The sequence below is a fragment of the Apis mellifera genome, linkage group LG6, assembly GCF_003254395.2.
Source record: "Apis mellifera strain DH4 linkage group LG6, Amel_HAv3.1, whole genome shotgun sequence".
NCBI classification, from domain to species: domain Eukaryota; kingdom Metazoa; phylum Arthropoda; class Insecta; order Hymenoptera; family Apidae; genus Apis; species Apis mellifera.
The window spans coordinates 15,064,767-15,078,303 of record NC_037643.1 but is presented as its reverse complement, the minus strand read 5'-3'; the positions used below and the strand labels follow the sequence as shown (position 1 = coordinate 15,078,303).

General features: G+C 24.2%; 3 protein-coding genes and 1 long non-coding RNA gene across 9 annotated transcripts; 2 read left to right on the top strand and 2 right to left on the bottom strand.

Annotated features, from left to right (window-relative positions):
- The first annotated feature begins 18 nt into the window (after window positions 1-18).
- LOC100577057 lies at window positions 19-1,399 on the top strand. Its single transcript, XM_026441405.1, has 4 exons — window positions 19-22; window positions 413-558; window positions 707-911; window positions 1,147-1,399. The coding sequence occupies exons 1-4, from the start codon at window positions 19-21 to the stop codon at window positions 1,341-1,343; spliced, it is 552 nt and encodes a 183-aa protein (XP_026297190.1). The 3' UTR covers window positions 1,344-1,399.
- A 1,099-nt stretch (window positions 1,400-2,498) lies between these two features.
- On the bottom strand, window positions 2,499-3,643 carry LOC552047 (biogenesis of lysosome-related organelles complex 1 subunit 4). Of its 3 annotated transcripts, none has more exons than XM_624426.6 (5): window positions 3,427-3,643; window positions 3,223-3,294; window positions 2,925-3,146; window positions 2,674-2,860; window positions 2,499-2,598 (listed from the first exon to the last, which is right to left on the bottom strand). In XM_624426.6, exons 1-4 carry the CDS (start codon window positions 3,505-3,507, stop codon window positions 2,768-2,770), a joined length of 468 nt encoding a protein of 155 aa, XP_624429.2. In that variant the 5' UTR covers window positions 3,508-3,643; the 3' UTR covers window positions 2,499-2,598; window positions 2,674-2,767. The 3 variants fall into 3 exon arrangements, with proteins under 3 accessions (XP_624429.2, XP_006570615.1, XP_006570614.1); XM_006570552.3 differs by having other exon boundaries at window positions 3,223-3,343; window positions 3,427-3,641; XM_006570551.3 differs by having other exon boundaries at window positions 3,223-3,349; window positions 3,427-3,639.
- Window positions 3,644-5,468: 1,825 nt separating this feature from the next.
- On the top strand, window positions 5,469-12,272 carry LOC412986 (putative fatty acyl-CoA reductase). 2 transcript variants are annotated; one of them, XM_006570507.3, is made up of 9 exons: window positions 5,469-5,626; window positions 9,324-9,536; window positions 9,803-10,000; window positions 10,163-10,359; window positions 10,518-10,627; window positions 11,010-11,205; window positions 11,341-11,580; window positions 11,740-11,997; window positions 12,068-12,272. In XM_006570507.3, exons 2-9 carry the CDS (start codon window positions 9,339-9,341, stop codon window positions 12,228-12,230), a joined length of 1,560 nt encoding a protein of 519 aa, XP_006570570.1. In that variant the 5' UTR covers window positions 5,469-5,626; window positions 9,324-9,338; the 3' UTR covers window positions 12,231-12,272. The 2 variants fall into 2 exon arrangements, with proteins under 2 accessions (XP_006570570.1, NP_001177850.1); NM_001190921.1 differs by lacking the exons at window positions 5,469-5,626; window positions 12,068-12,272 and having other exon boundaries at window positions 9,339-9,536; window positions 11,740-12,001.
- LOC107964632 lies at window positions 12,266-13,463 on the bottom strand. 3 transcript variants are annotated; one of them, XR_003304797.1, is made up of 3 exons: window positions 13,290-13,463; window positions 13,005-13,215; window positions 12,266-12,754 (listed from the first exon to the last, which is right to left on the bottom strand). It is a non-coding gene; the product is annotated as an uncharacterized LOC107964632 (long non-coding RNA). The 3 variants fall into 3 exon arrangements; XR_001703497.2 differs by having other exon boundaries at window positions 13,005-13,463; XR_003304796.1 differs by lacking the exon at window positions 13,005-13,215.
- Window positions 13,464-13,537: the final 74 nt, after the last annotated feature.

The window sequence follows — 13,537 nt, the reverse complement described above, 5'->3', positions numbered from 1 at the left end:
TATGTACACGTAATATAGATGTGTATAATGCTGTCAAATTTTATTTATTTCATTAAGTATGTTAATTTTTAACCTATTAATGTTCAATTTATCTTATTAATATATACGTCGTATTTCTTTGATAAAACATTGGAGAAGTTTAATATGATATGCGATTATTATTTACATTGTTATTAACTTGCATTATTTTAGAAAAATTTAATAATGGAATTAATTTTGAAAAATTATATATTTTTGAATCAAAGAAAAATTCTTTAATAACAAATCCAGATATTTTAAAATCCGACATAATTTATAAATGGTATGAAAAATGTTTTTTTAATATAATTTGTTTATGTTTTATTGAGCATTTTATAATCATTTATTATTTATCAATTACATTATTGCATTAGTTATGAAGCTTAACCTTAAGTTTGTGAAATTAGTATACACAATAACGAAGAAGTAAGCCCTTTTTCCACTGAATTGAATTCCTTGCAAATAAATCGGGCAAATAATAAAGAGAAAATTATTCCATCTTTTTTTGTATTGAATAACAAAGAATGCAGATGTGTCAAGGTCAGTTACTTAAAATAAGTATATTATTCATTCCAATAATATATATATATATATATGTATGTATATAAATATAAAATTTTAAATTAATATTAATTTAATGTTAATTTAATGTTAATTTCATGTTGAATCTTTTTTTTTTTCTTTTAAGTTTGGTCAATTAGTACTATGGTATGATGAAAGATTTTATCATAGTCCATTCAATCATAAAACTTCAACAATTCGCCAACGCAAATTACTTAATTATTTAAAAAAAACACATTTTGAAAATAATATAAATAATGAGCAATTACAAAGAAGGAAACAAAAGAAATTCTTGAGATATGTCAAAGATGTTAAAAGGAATAATTCTACTAGTAAGAATGATTACATGTATATAAATTTATGCATATTAACCTTCATTTTTGTCAATTATGTATCAGTCAATTCAGTATATTTTATGTCTGGATTAAATCTAGTATTGTTCATTTTAATTCGTATCATATTTTCGAGATTATTTATTAATTTTTTAATAATAATTATTATCTAATTAGTAAGATATCTAAATTATAATATATTTCAGTGAAATAAGTAATTCTTTAAATATTATAGGTAATGAATCATGGGATGGGTGGGGTAGTTGGAGTTCATGCAGTGTAACATGCGGAAATGGTCGTCAAGTTCGTTGGCGTCATTGTGCAGCAGAACATTGCACAAAAGGATTAAAGAAAGCACAAATAAAAACATGTCGTTTGAAAGAATGTGAATCTAAAAATATTCTTAATTGGCTTGGAATTAAAACTAAATAAGAAATTTAAAAAGAGGAAATACATAATGAAGATGAAATACACATATTCATATTCATAATTTAATTGTAACTTATTTATCTATTTATTCAATAAGTAAAATAAATTGTAATATTTTTTATATAGTTGGATAAAATATACATAAATATTTTAAATCCTTTATATGTAAGGATGTCTTTTAATTTTACTGATCATCGAAATATATATATATATATTTATACTAATTATATTCATATGATTTTTAAATACATATTGTTCTAAATTAGAATTATCAATTATATCTTTAATTTTTTTTATTATATAAAAATATTGTATATTCTTTGTTTATTTTTATTTTTTTATTATATTAAAATATTATTAGATAATTTCGTCTATTAATAGATAATTTCAGTCAATAAAAGGTATTACGTGAAATTAATTAATAATTAATAAGAATGTAAATTATGTTATATAATTTGATAAAATCGTTCCTTAAATCATTCATCATTTTATTTGTTCTTATGGAATGTTTATTATTTTTTCAATCCGAAAGTCATTTGAATACCACCATATTAACACCTTATAAGAAATCAATTTCCGTATCTAAACTTATAAACGTTCAAAAGGAAAATTTGCATCATGAAACACAAACATCCGCTATTATGAATGATGAAAATAAAGATGAAAAAAATGAAAAACAAAGTATAAGTTATAAGCAAAAAATTTATTATTTTATTGTTATTCAATAAATATAAATATTTTAAATTTAAAGGTTATCATGAGATTGTTTTTATTAAAATATTGCTTTCATTATTATTAATTATATTACTAAATAATATTAATTTTAAAATTTAATATTTTATAATTTTCTAACAAATGTAATAATATAATAAAATAATATTTTAATGATATTTTTAACCCTTCCAGTAATAATATTTTTATTTAGAAATCAAATAATTTAATAATAGATAGAATGAGTCGTCAAGGACCAAAAATATGGGATCAATGGGGAAACTGGTCAAGTTGTAGTGTTACTTGTGGTATAGGGAAACTAACAAGATGGAGACATTGCATAGGTGGAAGTTGTTCATTAGGTGAAAAGAAAGCACAATTAAAGACTTGTACTCTTCCAGCATGTTAATGGCTGGATTTGTAAAATATTAAAATTAGTAAAATACATAAAATTCATAAAATTATTTTGTATTTATTATTAAATTCAAATTATAATGATGTTTTACTTGTTAATGAATGTATTTGTTTGTAACATTTTACATTAATCCTGAAAATAATTAAGTTTATTGAAATATTTTTATTTTATACTTATAAAATTCATTTAATACTTCTTAATACATACCTCTTAAGAATTAAGAACTTTTTTTCATTATTTGATATAATTAATTTATGAAAATAATTGAATCTATTATTTTATTTCAAAATAAAATATCATTTCATTCGTTCTTAAAATAATCATCAGTTCTATAAATTGTTGGAGGTTCATATTCTGGTAATCTATTTGATACTATAGGTTCCTGAGTTTTTTTCTGAAATAAAAGAATTCAATTAATCTTATTAATTATTAATATCAAAAAAATAATAGCAACTTACAAAGAAAGATAAACGATTTAACATTCCAAATAATCTATCAGAAATTCCTAGTTCAGTTTCTGCATTATCAACAGCAGCTTCTAATGTTGTTAGATTTACATTAATCATTGCTATAACATGTTCTAATGCATCTATTCGCCTACTAAGATTAATAACTTCTTGTTGCATGTCTTTTAATCTTGGTATATGTTGATCGATACATTGACTATTTTCAGATTGAACCTTTTAAAATAAAGTATAATATTTCTATCATATGTTTACTGAAAATATATCATTAGATTAAATTATGATTTCTAACCATTTCAATAATTGATTGAAATTCTTCTAAACGCATCATTACATCTTCAATGGTTTCATGAAAATTCTTCATCTGGAATGTAATGTTGTATTGTATTTTATATTTTAATATATATAGATTTCTGCAACTATAAGATATAAAAAAATATTCTTTGATAATAAATTAATATTTTGATATTGAGGTTATGTATAATAAAATGCATACTTGACTAGATAAATCTAGTTTTAAATAATTTGCATAATCCTTTGCCAATTCGTCGACAATCGGTGCAGTATGTGAAGACATTTTTACTTTCTTTTTTTTTTTTTTACAACTTATTAAATTAATAATGGAATGTTTACATTCTTTAATACTAACAATAGAACAACACTTTTAAGCAGACACCATGTTTTTTGGAATGAAATATATGAAATTTAAAACATTTTCGATTAATTTCTTATCTTTAAAAAAAAATGATAAAAATGAATTATATGATAAATATAATTATATAATAAATCTTCGTGTAACAAGGATTCGTTTAATATGAATTCTCGCAATGATATTGCAGTGTAAAAGATATGTTAGTAAAATATTTTAAATATGAAACACATATAAAGACAATGTTTTTAACTAGATATAAATAATTATTTAATTTTTTAATTAATTTTATTATTATTTAATTTTCATATTATAAAAAAAATCATTAAAACATTTTAATGAATAGTAAATATATTTGATATATACATATACATATATATAATAATGTATAATTTATATTTAATTATTGCTTAACATATAAAATAAATTAATTATTATTTAATTATTGTTTAACATATAAAACATATCTTTTAATTATCTATGATATTATATTATACGTATTATATATATTAAATATTTTTATATATATCGTATATATTAAATAATTTTTCAATCAAATTTTTTATTTATAAAAAATTTATGTTCTAATATACTTATGTTTATTAACTTATTTACGTTTATTAATTTTAAATAAATAAATACTGCAGCTGATATAAATGCTCAATAATTAACACTATTAAGAGAGAGAAAAGCGGAAGATAAGAGATTTTCTAAAAGAGATAAAAAAAGATTTTCTAATATACTCAAATGTCAATGAACTATAATGTATATTGATTTTATGTAATGCTTTGCGTAACGAAAATTTTTGATATACGAAAATATAAGGCGATATAAACAAAATTAGTGAAAGGAAGAGATATTATATGCAAAAATATTTCAATCGAAACTATATCAATCAAATTATATCATATCAAAATATTTTTTGTATTAATTGTATTTAAAAAGAGATATTATATAAATAATGTAATAAATTATGATTTTTTTAATATAAATTTTTTTTTTTATAAGTGAATTGATAATCTCGATTATAAGATTCTGAAGATTCTTAAGTTTTAAAAATATCTCGTATTTATTCCTTTTTTTTTTCAAAATGCATACAAATATTTTGTTTTATATATATTTAAATATATATATAGATAATAATTAATGAACGAAAGACATAAAATTGTATGTAATATTTTTAATTTTTTTTAATTATTTTACTTTATAATTATCAGACATCTTATCCATCAATCTTTAAATATTAGTTATAAAGAAGATTTAAGAAAAATATTTATAATTTTATTATTATGCATTATGAATATATGAAAAATATTGTAATATTATATTATAAAAATATTTTTGGAAATTAGAGGCATATTATAAATTATTGAATTTAAGATTTTCAGAAAAAAAAATATTAATTGAAAAAAATTGAAATATATTCAATTTACTTAGCAGGTTTACAATAAAAATTATTATATCCAGATTGAAAAATATTACATATTTTTTGTAAGAAAGTATATTATTTAAAGAATTATTTTGTTATTAAAAAAAAAAATTTATTTGATTATTTGATAAAATTAATCTAATAAAACTTGTATTAAAAGCGAAATTTTATTAAACTTATAGAAAAATTGGTTGGAATTTAAATAACATAGTAATCACCAGTTTCAGAATCACTTAACATTTTATAATTATTTATCATTTGACATTTGAAGCAATATTAATGAATAAATTTACAATAAATAGAGAAATAAAATGCGCCTTTTTTTTGTAATAGGATACATTGAATTTGTCGCAAAAAAAATTGTTTGTTTGAACTGAAAGAAAAAGTGTAATTCGTTAACCTAAGCACAGGTGGGGATACAATATTACTCCTACTTCGACTCTTACAATCAAGTCAGCTACGTTGAAGCTCAGTAGGTTCGAATACAGTGGACCACGACTGTTCTTCCTATACTTTGGTTTAGATCAACTGATTATCCGTTTGCAATTCTCCTACCAATCTTACACATTGAAATATTGAAAGAGTTTTGTTTCGCTTTCACCAAACTAGTTTAATCAGGTAAGTATTTTTCTTTCACGTCTTTTCTATGTCATTCTTTCTTTTTTTTTTTATTGATATATAATTTTCTATTATATGACAGGTAATTACTATATAATTAAAATAATTTTCAATATTTATATCGTTTTATTTATTTTCAATCTCCTATTCAGTTGATTATGTCTACTTAACGAAATTTCATTCAAGTTATATTTTATAGTTTATTCATTTGTTTGATATCCTTTACAAATATAGAAAGTAATTGCGCTGTAACGGACAAGTGAAATGATACTTGTTTGTTTTTATGTATCGTTTGGTTTTTGTTTCGTTTTCATTTCCTTTATATGTAATTTATTTGATGAAAAGTTAAAATAATTATTTCAAATTTACGAATCGGAATAGAAATTAAACAATTATTTAAAATAAACTCTCTTTAAAAAATTTCCAACATCTAATGTTAAAAGAATTTTATAAAATTTCGGAATCTTATCTGATTTTGAGGTGAAAAAATATCTTTTAAAATATTTTATTTTTTATATTAAAAAAAATGAACGTTGGAAATTAATTTCATACAAAAATATAAAAATTATAGAAATAAAAAAAATTGTGGTTTTATTTTGTATAATCAATATCGTTAAAAATTAAATATAATAAATATTAAAATTAATTTACTTAATTAAACGTTTTATATGATAATTAGTGATAATTATGATAATTTTATATTTCTCACTAATTTAATAAATAATAGTGAGAAATACACTAATTTATAGTTTCTCAATTTATAATTCATAAATATTTTTCATTGATGTTATTGATAATATCATGATGTTTTAATTAAATGGTAATATTTTAAGTGTCAATATAATATTCATTTTCTGAATCAATAGTTTCCTTAAAATGGATTTGATTTAGATTATGATTATCGATTATCGATAAATTACATGAATTAATGCAAGATATTGGCCCCTTTATGCCAAATATGTAATTACATATATAACTCGAACTTTTAAATGTAAAATATAACAATTATCGAGATCAACGTTTTATTAAAAAACGTCAATTCTAACTAATTATCTATCATTATGAATTGAGGTTATAAATACGAGAATTAGAGAAAACGACAATGTTTCTTCTTTATCAAATTTACAGAAATCATTTTATTAACATAAAGAAAATTTCGTGACCAACAAACTTTTAAATAATTTTTCGTAAATGTTTAATCAATCTATATATATTTCATCATTATTATGGAAAATATCATTATATACGAATTGCGAAGGATCGAATTAATCGCAATTAGAAATTAAAATGAAAGTACATACAAGTACATATATTTCTCATTTGCTAAAGAAAAAAAAAAAAAAACGAAAAAATAATCGCGTATAAATTATTTTACGGAACATTACGCTTCTACATTATGAACTCTATTCCAGTTTTGTAATTTGAATTTAATATTATATAGTTGAGAGGATCTTAAGAAAGCGAATCCTATTCGGCGTTGCCACATTTTATACACTATCGATTCAGTAGACCGTTCACTTTCCGATGAAATAAATTGTGCTCGAACTTCATCATCGTATTATTGCACGCGTTCCGTGCAACGCTCTTTATCGACGGAGGCAAATTTTTTCGCCGGTATCGCATTACAGCGTATCCATCCATTTTAAATATTTTTGTAAATTGCAGATTAATTGCATATTCCGTTCTTTTTCGCTGACTAATACTAATTGCGCGACATATATTCTACATATTAATATATCTTTCTTGCAACAATCTGTACGCTTTTTTTTAAATTTGTTCAGCTTGCATATAATTTTCCTCTCGTTAACATTATTCATGGAAATGTTTTATCATGTTATTAATTTCGCTAACTCTTCTTATTCTTTTATAAGTAAATTAGAATAACAAAATTATTTAAAAAATGCATATACATTACACGTAAATGAAAATTAAATTTAATATCACAAGCAAGTACGAATAAAATAAATGAAATAATAATTAAATAAATAATATTTGATACACATATATTACTTTCTCTGGAAAAATTCTTTCGACATCGTACAATTACATATATTATATCATAGTAAAATCTATTTCATAACTTAAATGTTCATATATCACGTTTAAATATTTCATCCGATAAAAATATCGAATCACTATGTTTCACCCATACTTTCACTCGCTCTCGAGTACACAAGTCGTATAACTATATCTAACTAGATGTGATTACGATTCATCCCGTCTATGTCTAACGAGAAAATAATTTTCTTAATAATAAATCAAAACGTTGTATATTATATCACACAATAATTACTCATTTCGATTTGTTTTATTCATCAATTAAACATTGAGTATATATTTTGTAATTGAAAAAAAAAGAAGCAACCGATTCTTAAGAAATCGAAAAAAAAATTTGACAAGATCGAAGATCAAAACGTCGTAAGAGATATATGGGGAATAAATTGTATTTCATAAACAAATAATTATTTTATTGCAAAATAAATCTAAACTGTATTATATTTATTATTTGATAAATTAAAATCTGTTTAAGTGAAAATTATTAGTTACAAATATTTTTACAATAATGCAAAAAAAAGTATTTAATTACACAATTCTTAAAAAAAAGATTAGTTTAATTTTATTTTCTTCTCTTAGATTTTGTTTATGCAATAACGGAATAAACTTTGCCAAGATTTATAGATTGACGAACGTGCAATTATTGCGAAACAGAAATTACACCAAGGAAGGGAATTAAAAATTTTTAAATTATAGATCTCAAGAATACATTTTTATTATTATTTTAAATTGTATATTTGTTGAATAAAGAGTTGAAGGGTTGATATTTATGATCAAGTTTCAAAAAATTAAATTTTTATTTAAATTCATCATTCTTAATAATAAACTAATTAAAAGAAAAGCTAAACAATGGATAATACAATAAATAATATATATAATAATATATGATATAATAAAAAAAAAATAATAATAAAAATACAATAATAATATATAAAATAATAAATAAACTAATAAATAAACTAATTAAAAGAAAAACTAAAATAATAATATAATAAATAATATATATAATAATATATGATATAATAAAAAAAAAATAATAATAAAAATACAATAATAATATATATATAACAAAAAAAAATTAAATTTTCAAAATTTTATTTCATCATTCGTATGCGAAAAGTTTTTCTAATTTATTTATTATCGTGTCCGTTGTGTTGAAACGCGTTTAAAAAATTGATGATATTGAGATAGTTTTGAGAACGTGCAACAATGCAAGAAGGAAATAAAATGAAAGGAGGGGAAAAAAAAAAACATCAACATGGGAAGGAAGATGTAGAGATATACGAAATTAATTTTATTTTCAAGAAACCTTGACCTCGATTCATGAAATTTGTCTGAAAAAAAAAATCGCTCTTTCGTAAAAAAAGAGAAATTTACGATTGCATAAAGCAAAACATCGAACATTTCAACTTTATTTATTATTGAACTTTTGAATTTATTTTATTCGTGTATTACTTGTAATGATGATAATAATAAATAAAAAACGAGAAAATAAGATCGAAAATATTTCATAACAATAATTATTAATAATCAATTTTCGATTAATTTTTTTCTCTCGTTCGAAAAAATTTTACGTCGTAAATATTATATTAAGTTGAGAGAAATTATGGTACGATGCGCAATTCATAATCGTATGTTTTAGATTGGAAGGAAAAATATGAGCGAGTTAACGGAAATACAATCTTTTTACAAAGGAAAGAATATCTTCGTGACCGGTGGAACCGGTTTGATGGGAAAAGTTCTAATTGAAAAATTGCTTTACAGTTGCACCGATATAAATAAAATCTATGTTTTGATACGGCCGAAAAGGGGTCGTACGCCAGAAACTCGTATGGACGAAATGCTTAAATTGCCCGTAAGTGAAACTTAAACTCTTCCTTCTTCTCTGTCTTCCTCATTTAAACTTTTCCCTTTAGCGACATCTACCTTGTAATATATTATATTCGTACTCGAGTTATTAATCATGCAAAGTGTACATGTAACGAAAAATATAACCTGCAGAATCATTTATTTTTGTTGTATAACGAGAATTTATTATATTAATGATATTTTTCATCGTTGATATTATTATTATTATTATTTGTTCATTCATTGTAAAATTTGAAAAAAATTTGTTTACAGATGTTTCAAAGAATACGAAAACAAAAACCACAAATGATGAAGAAAATAGTAACGTTAAACGGGGATGTCAGCGGGGAGAATTTAGGACTGACTAAAGAACAATCGGAGATGTTGATGGATGAAATTGATATAGTGTTTCATTTTGCTGCAACTCTTAAATTGGAAGCTAAATTAAAGGATGCTATAGAAATGAACACGGTAAATTCAATTCGATTCAATTATTACATCTTTCATACACAGTATTTTATGTGTTTGAGGTATCAATTATTTAAGTGAAAAAAAAAAATTTTATTCGATTTTAAGATATTTTTATTTTATTTTAATTTATCTTTCATTATCTGGTTAACATTGTTGCTTAAGGTTGGAACGAAAAGGGTATTAGAATTGGCTAAGAAAATGAAAAAGTTGAAAACATTTGTACATTTAAGCACGGCTTTCTGCTATGCCGATAAAGAGGAACTCGATGAAAAAGTGTACGACCCATCTACCGACCCTCACGATGTTATGAAAATGGTCGAATGGCTAGATGAAAGCGCTATCGATCTCATTACACCCAAGTAATTCACTCTCCTATAAGAAATAAGAAGTATTATCAATTAATTTTTTCGTAATATCGTTACACGTTATATCTTTCAATTATTCCTACTTGATTTCTTTTATCTTCCATTAGCGTACGTTCTATCGGACTAATCCATATTGATTTCGTTAAATATAGGTTATTGAATCTTCATCCAAATACTTACACATATTCAAAGAGATTGGCGGAGAAATTGGTAGCAGATGAATATCCGAATTTACCTTGTAGCATCGCCAGACCATCGATAGGTAAAAAAAAAAAAAAAAAAAAAAGAAAAAAAATAAAGAATTATGCAAATTATACTTTTACTTTTATTATATAAATATTCAATTTATTCCAAAGAAACAGAAATATTTGAGGATACTATTTGGATACAACGTATATATTTATCTTTTCATTTCTCCAATTCATCAGTTATCTCAAAATATCAGTGTTAATGCAAATGAAAATAATTCTAACCTATAATATATATACATATGTATAAGTTATACTATATACTGTATTATAATATGATAATAATTTATACCAATATATTACATCATATATCATATTTATAAATTGTACCAAGATAAACAAGTTTGTCAAAATATTTTGTTTTGAAAGCAAATTTTATGTTGTCACATTCAACAGTAACTCCAGCTTTGACAGAACCGTTACCTGGTTGGGTGGACAATCTGAATGGACCTGTGGGCATTATGGTGGGTGCAGGGAAAGGAGTTATAAGATCAATGCTTTGCAATGGAAACTATCACGCCGAAGTGATACCGGTTGATTTTGCTATCAACTCTTTAATCGCCATCGCTCATAAGACTGCTACAAATGAAAAGTAATTTTTTTTTTTATAATCCATTTCGTTAATTTACCTTTCAACTTTACCTTTTTCGATTATCTCTTCCAAAATAATTCTAATATTCCTCGTTCCACATTCATCATATCACATTTTTTCTTCTTTCCTCTCTAGGAATACGAGTATACCGGTTTACAATATTACGCAAAGTGGAGTGGTACCTATCACCTGGGGAGAGATATTAGGGAAAGGAAAGAAGATAGCTCACCGGTATCCTTTCGAGGGGCAAATTTGGTATCCGGACGGCGATATACGTAACAGCAAATTCGTGCACAATCTAATCGTGTTTTTTTTCCACATTATACCGGCATACTTCATCGATTTCCTCATGTTGATATTTCGACAAAAAAGATTGTAAGTGTTTTTCAGTAGTAACTTTCACCGATCTATATATTTTTTCCGCCTCTTTTCTTTTAGAGGTTATGTAAGTCGGTTGCGCAATTCAGTTATCTTATTTCACGCGAGAGTTTCATTTTTTTGTTATTATTATATATTAATTTTTTTTTTTTTTAGCATGGTTCGTATACAAAACCGTATCTCGGTCGGGCTTGAACTTTTACAATATTTCACTACGAGGGAATGGGTTTTCCATAACACGAACTTGTTGACACTGTGGAGCGGGATGAACCCCAAGGACAAAGAGATCTTTCCAATTGATTTGTTGTCCATCGACGACAATGAGTATATAAAAACTTGCGTCTTAGGCGCGAGGCAATATTGCATGAAGGAAGACTTATCCACACTGCCGAAAGCTCGAAGGCATCAAGCCATGTAAGCAGCCATGACGTATCCGCCATTGTGGAGAGTGATTGGATCGGTAATTTCTATATTCTGGTTACAGGATGTACATCATACACATAATTGCCGTCTATATGTTCTATTTTGGGATATTGTATTTTATCTACAAAAACTTCGAATTGGTAAGATTTGGCCTGGATAACGTCATGGAACACATGAAATCGTTGCCAATTTTGAACAAAGTTATGCAAAAAATTGATTATTAGTAATATAAATTTTTATCTTTTTTTTTTTTTTATACTTAAAAATCGTCTTGCATATTGTAAATAGATTAATAAAAAGTGAACGGGCTTCTTTAAAAATATTACGTTTAGTTATTTTACTTACTTAATTTTACTTGCGTTATTCGCTTTTAGTTTACGTATTGGAAGGCGTTGAAATTGTTAAAATTTACATAAATGATTTAATTATCTTTCCGCCTATTTGATAATTATAAATGTTAACGATTTTTATTGATAATAGATTAATAAAATTATTTTGTATCAAATCTGTAAATTGAATAAAAAAAATTTGTAATAGATTATACGTATAAGTATACGTGTAAATTCTTCAATTTGATATCTAATACAGTAGCGCTGGGAGAAATTTTAGGTTCAACACCGAGTCCATTATTGATTTATCCTTATCTGACCAACCTTCGTATCTTTATTTAATTTCTTTTGGATTTATTTTTTTCCAAAGAATGCAATTCTCTTCGATTACATTTTTTATTGTAACGAAACTAAATTATCTGAAAAAATTCATAAGATATTACCGTTTAATGAAGAGTTTGCAATCACTAACGAATTTCATAAGATCCAATTATTTAAAAAATAAATAGATTTGTCACGTTAGTTTAAAAGAATTTTTTCATTTTCAAAAAATTTATCACGCTAATATCAATTTAATAACAAAAAATTAAAAAAAATTTGAAAAAGAGATTGATTTCAAATTTTTGATTATATAAATAAAGTGTGTATTATAAATAAAAATAAACTTACATGATACACCAGAAACACGAAGGAGAAACACAAAAACACTGATAAGGATTGGTGGGTAAGAAAGGACGATTTCTGTGTTACCACACACACATATATTCCAGATATATTTCAGCAATTTGCTGCTTTCTCGAGGAAATTAAGAAAAAAAAATACGGTATCGTAGTGTAATTTTCGTGAGAAACGCGAATATAAGTAAAAAATAAACTTATACCTATGACGTACGAAAAAAGGATATGAAATGTCGATAAATGTTACGATTAATGCTCGAGAGTGAAGGATTCCTACCTTTCTTCGGTACGTATGCCTGGTATTTGATATGTATTTCGGTAATTTCACGAAGAAATTGGGAAAGGAATGAAGTGTAGGTCACCGGCAAGTAGTGCCGCGTCAAATGGAAGGGCATAGGGAGAGTGAAGCGGTAGATAACTGCGCCGATGACGCGAACATAGCCTGTGTTGCGTGTATGTGTAAATATCGTAGTGGTAAGTTGCGCATGCGCCGATTTTCCAGGATAGCAGAACGGGTAGGTCGGG

Excerpts from the sequence above, each read along its gene's own strand:
- LOC552047 (XM_624426.6), bottom strand. The coding sequence starts at position 3,507 with ATGTCTTCACATACTGCACCGATTGTCGACGAATTGGCAAAGGATTAT. Across the intron at positions 3,295-3,426 it reads AACTAGATTTATCTAGTCAA|ATGAAGAATTTTCATGAAAC; the intron begins GTATGCATTTTA and ends ATTACATTCCAG. Across the intron at positions 2,861-2,924 it reads TAAATCGTTTATCTTTCTTT|AAAAAAACTCAGGAACCTAT; the intron begins GTAAGTTGCTAT and ends CTTTTATTTCAG.
- LOC100577057 (XM_026441405.1), top strand. Across the intron at positions 559-706 it reads AAGAATGCAGATGTGTCAAG|TTTGGTCAATTAGTACTATG; the intron begins GTCAGTTACTTA and ends TTTTCTTTTAAG. Across the intron at positions 912-1,146 it reads TAAAAGGAATAATTCTACTA|GTAATGAATCATGGGATGGG; the intron begins GTAAGAATGATT and ends TAAATATTATAG.
- LOC412986 (XM_006570507.3), top strand. The coding sequence starts at position 9,339 with ATGAGCGAGTTAACGGAAATACAATCTTTTTACAAAGGAAAGAATATC. Across the intron at positions 9,537-9,802 it reads ACGAAATGCTTAAATTGCCC|ATGTTTCAAAGAATACGAAA; the intron begins GTAAGTGAAACT and ends ATTTGTTTACAG. Across the intron at positions 11,206-11,340 it reads AAGACTGCTACAAATGAAAA|GAATACGAGTATACCGGTTT; the intron begins GTAATTTTTTTT and ends TTTCCTCTCTAG.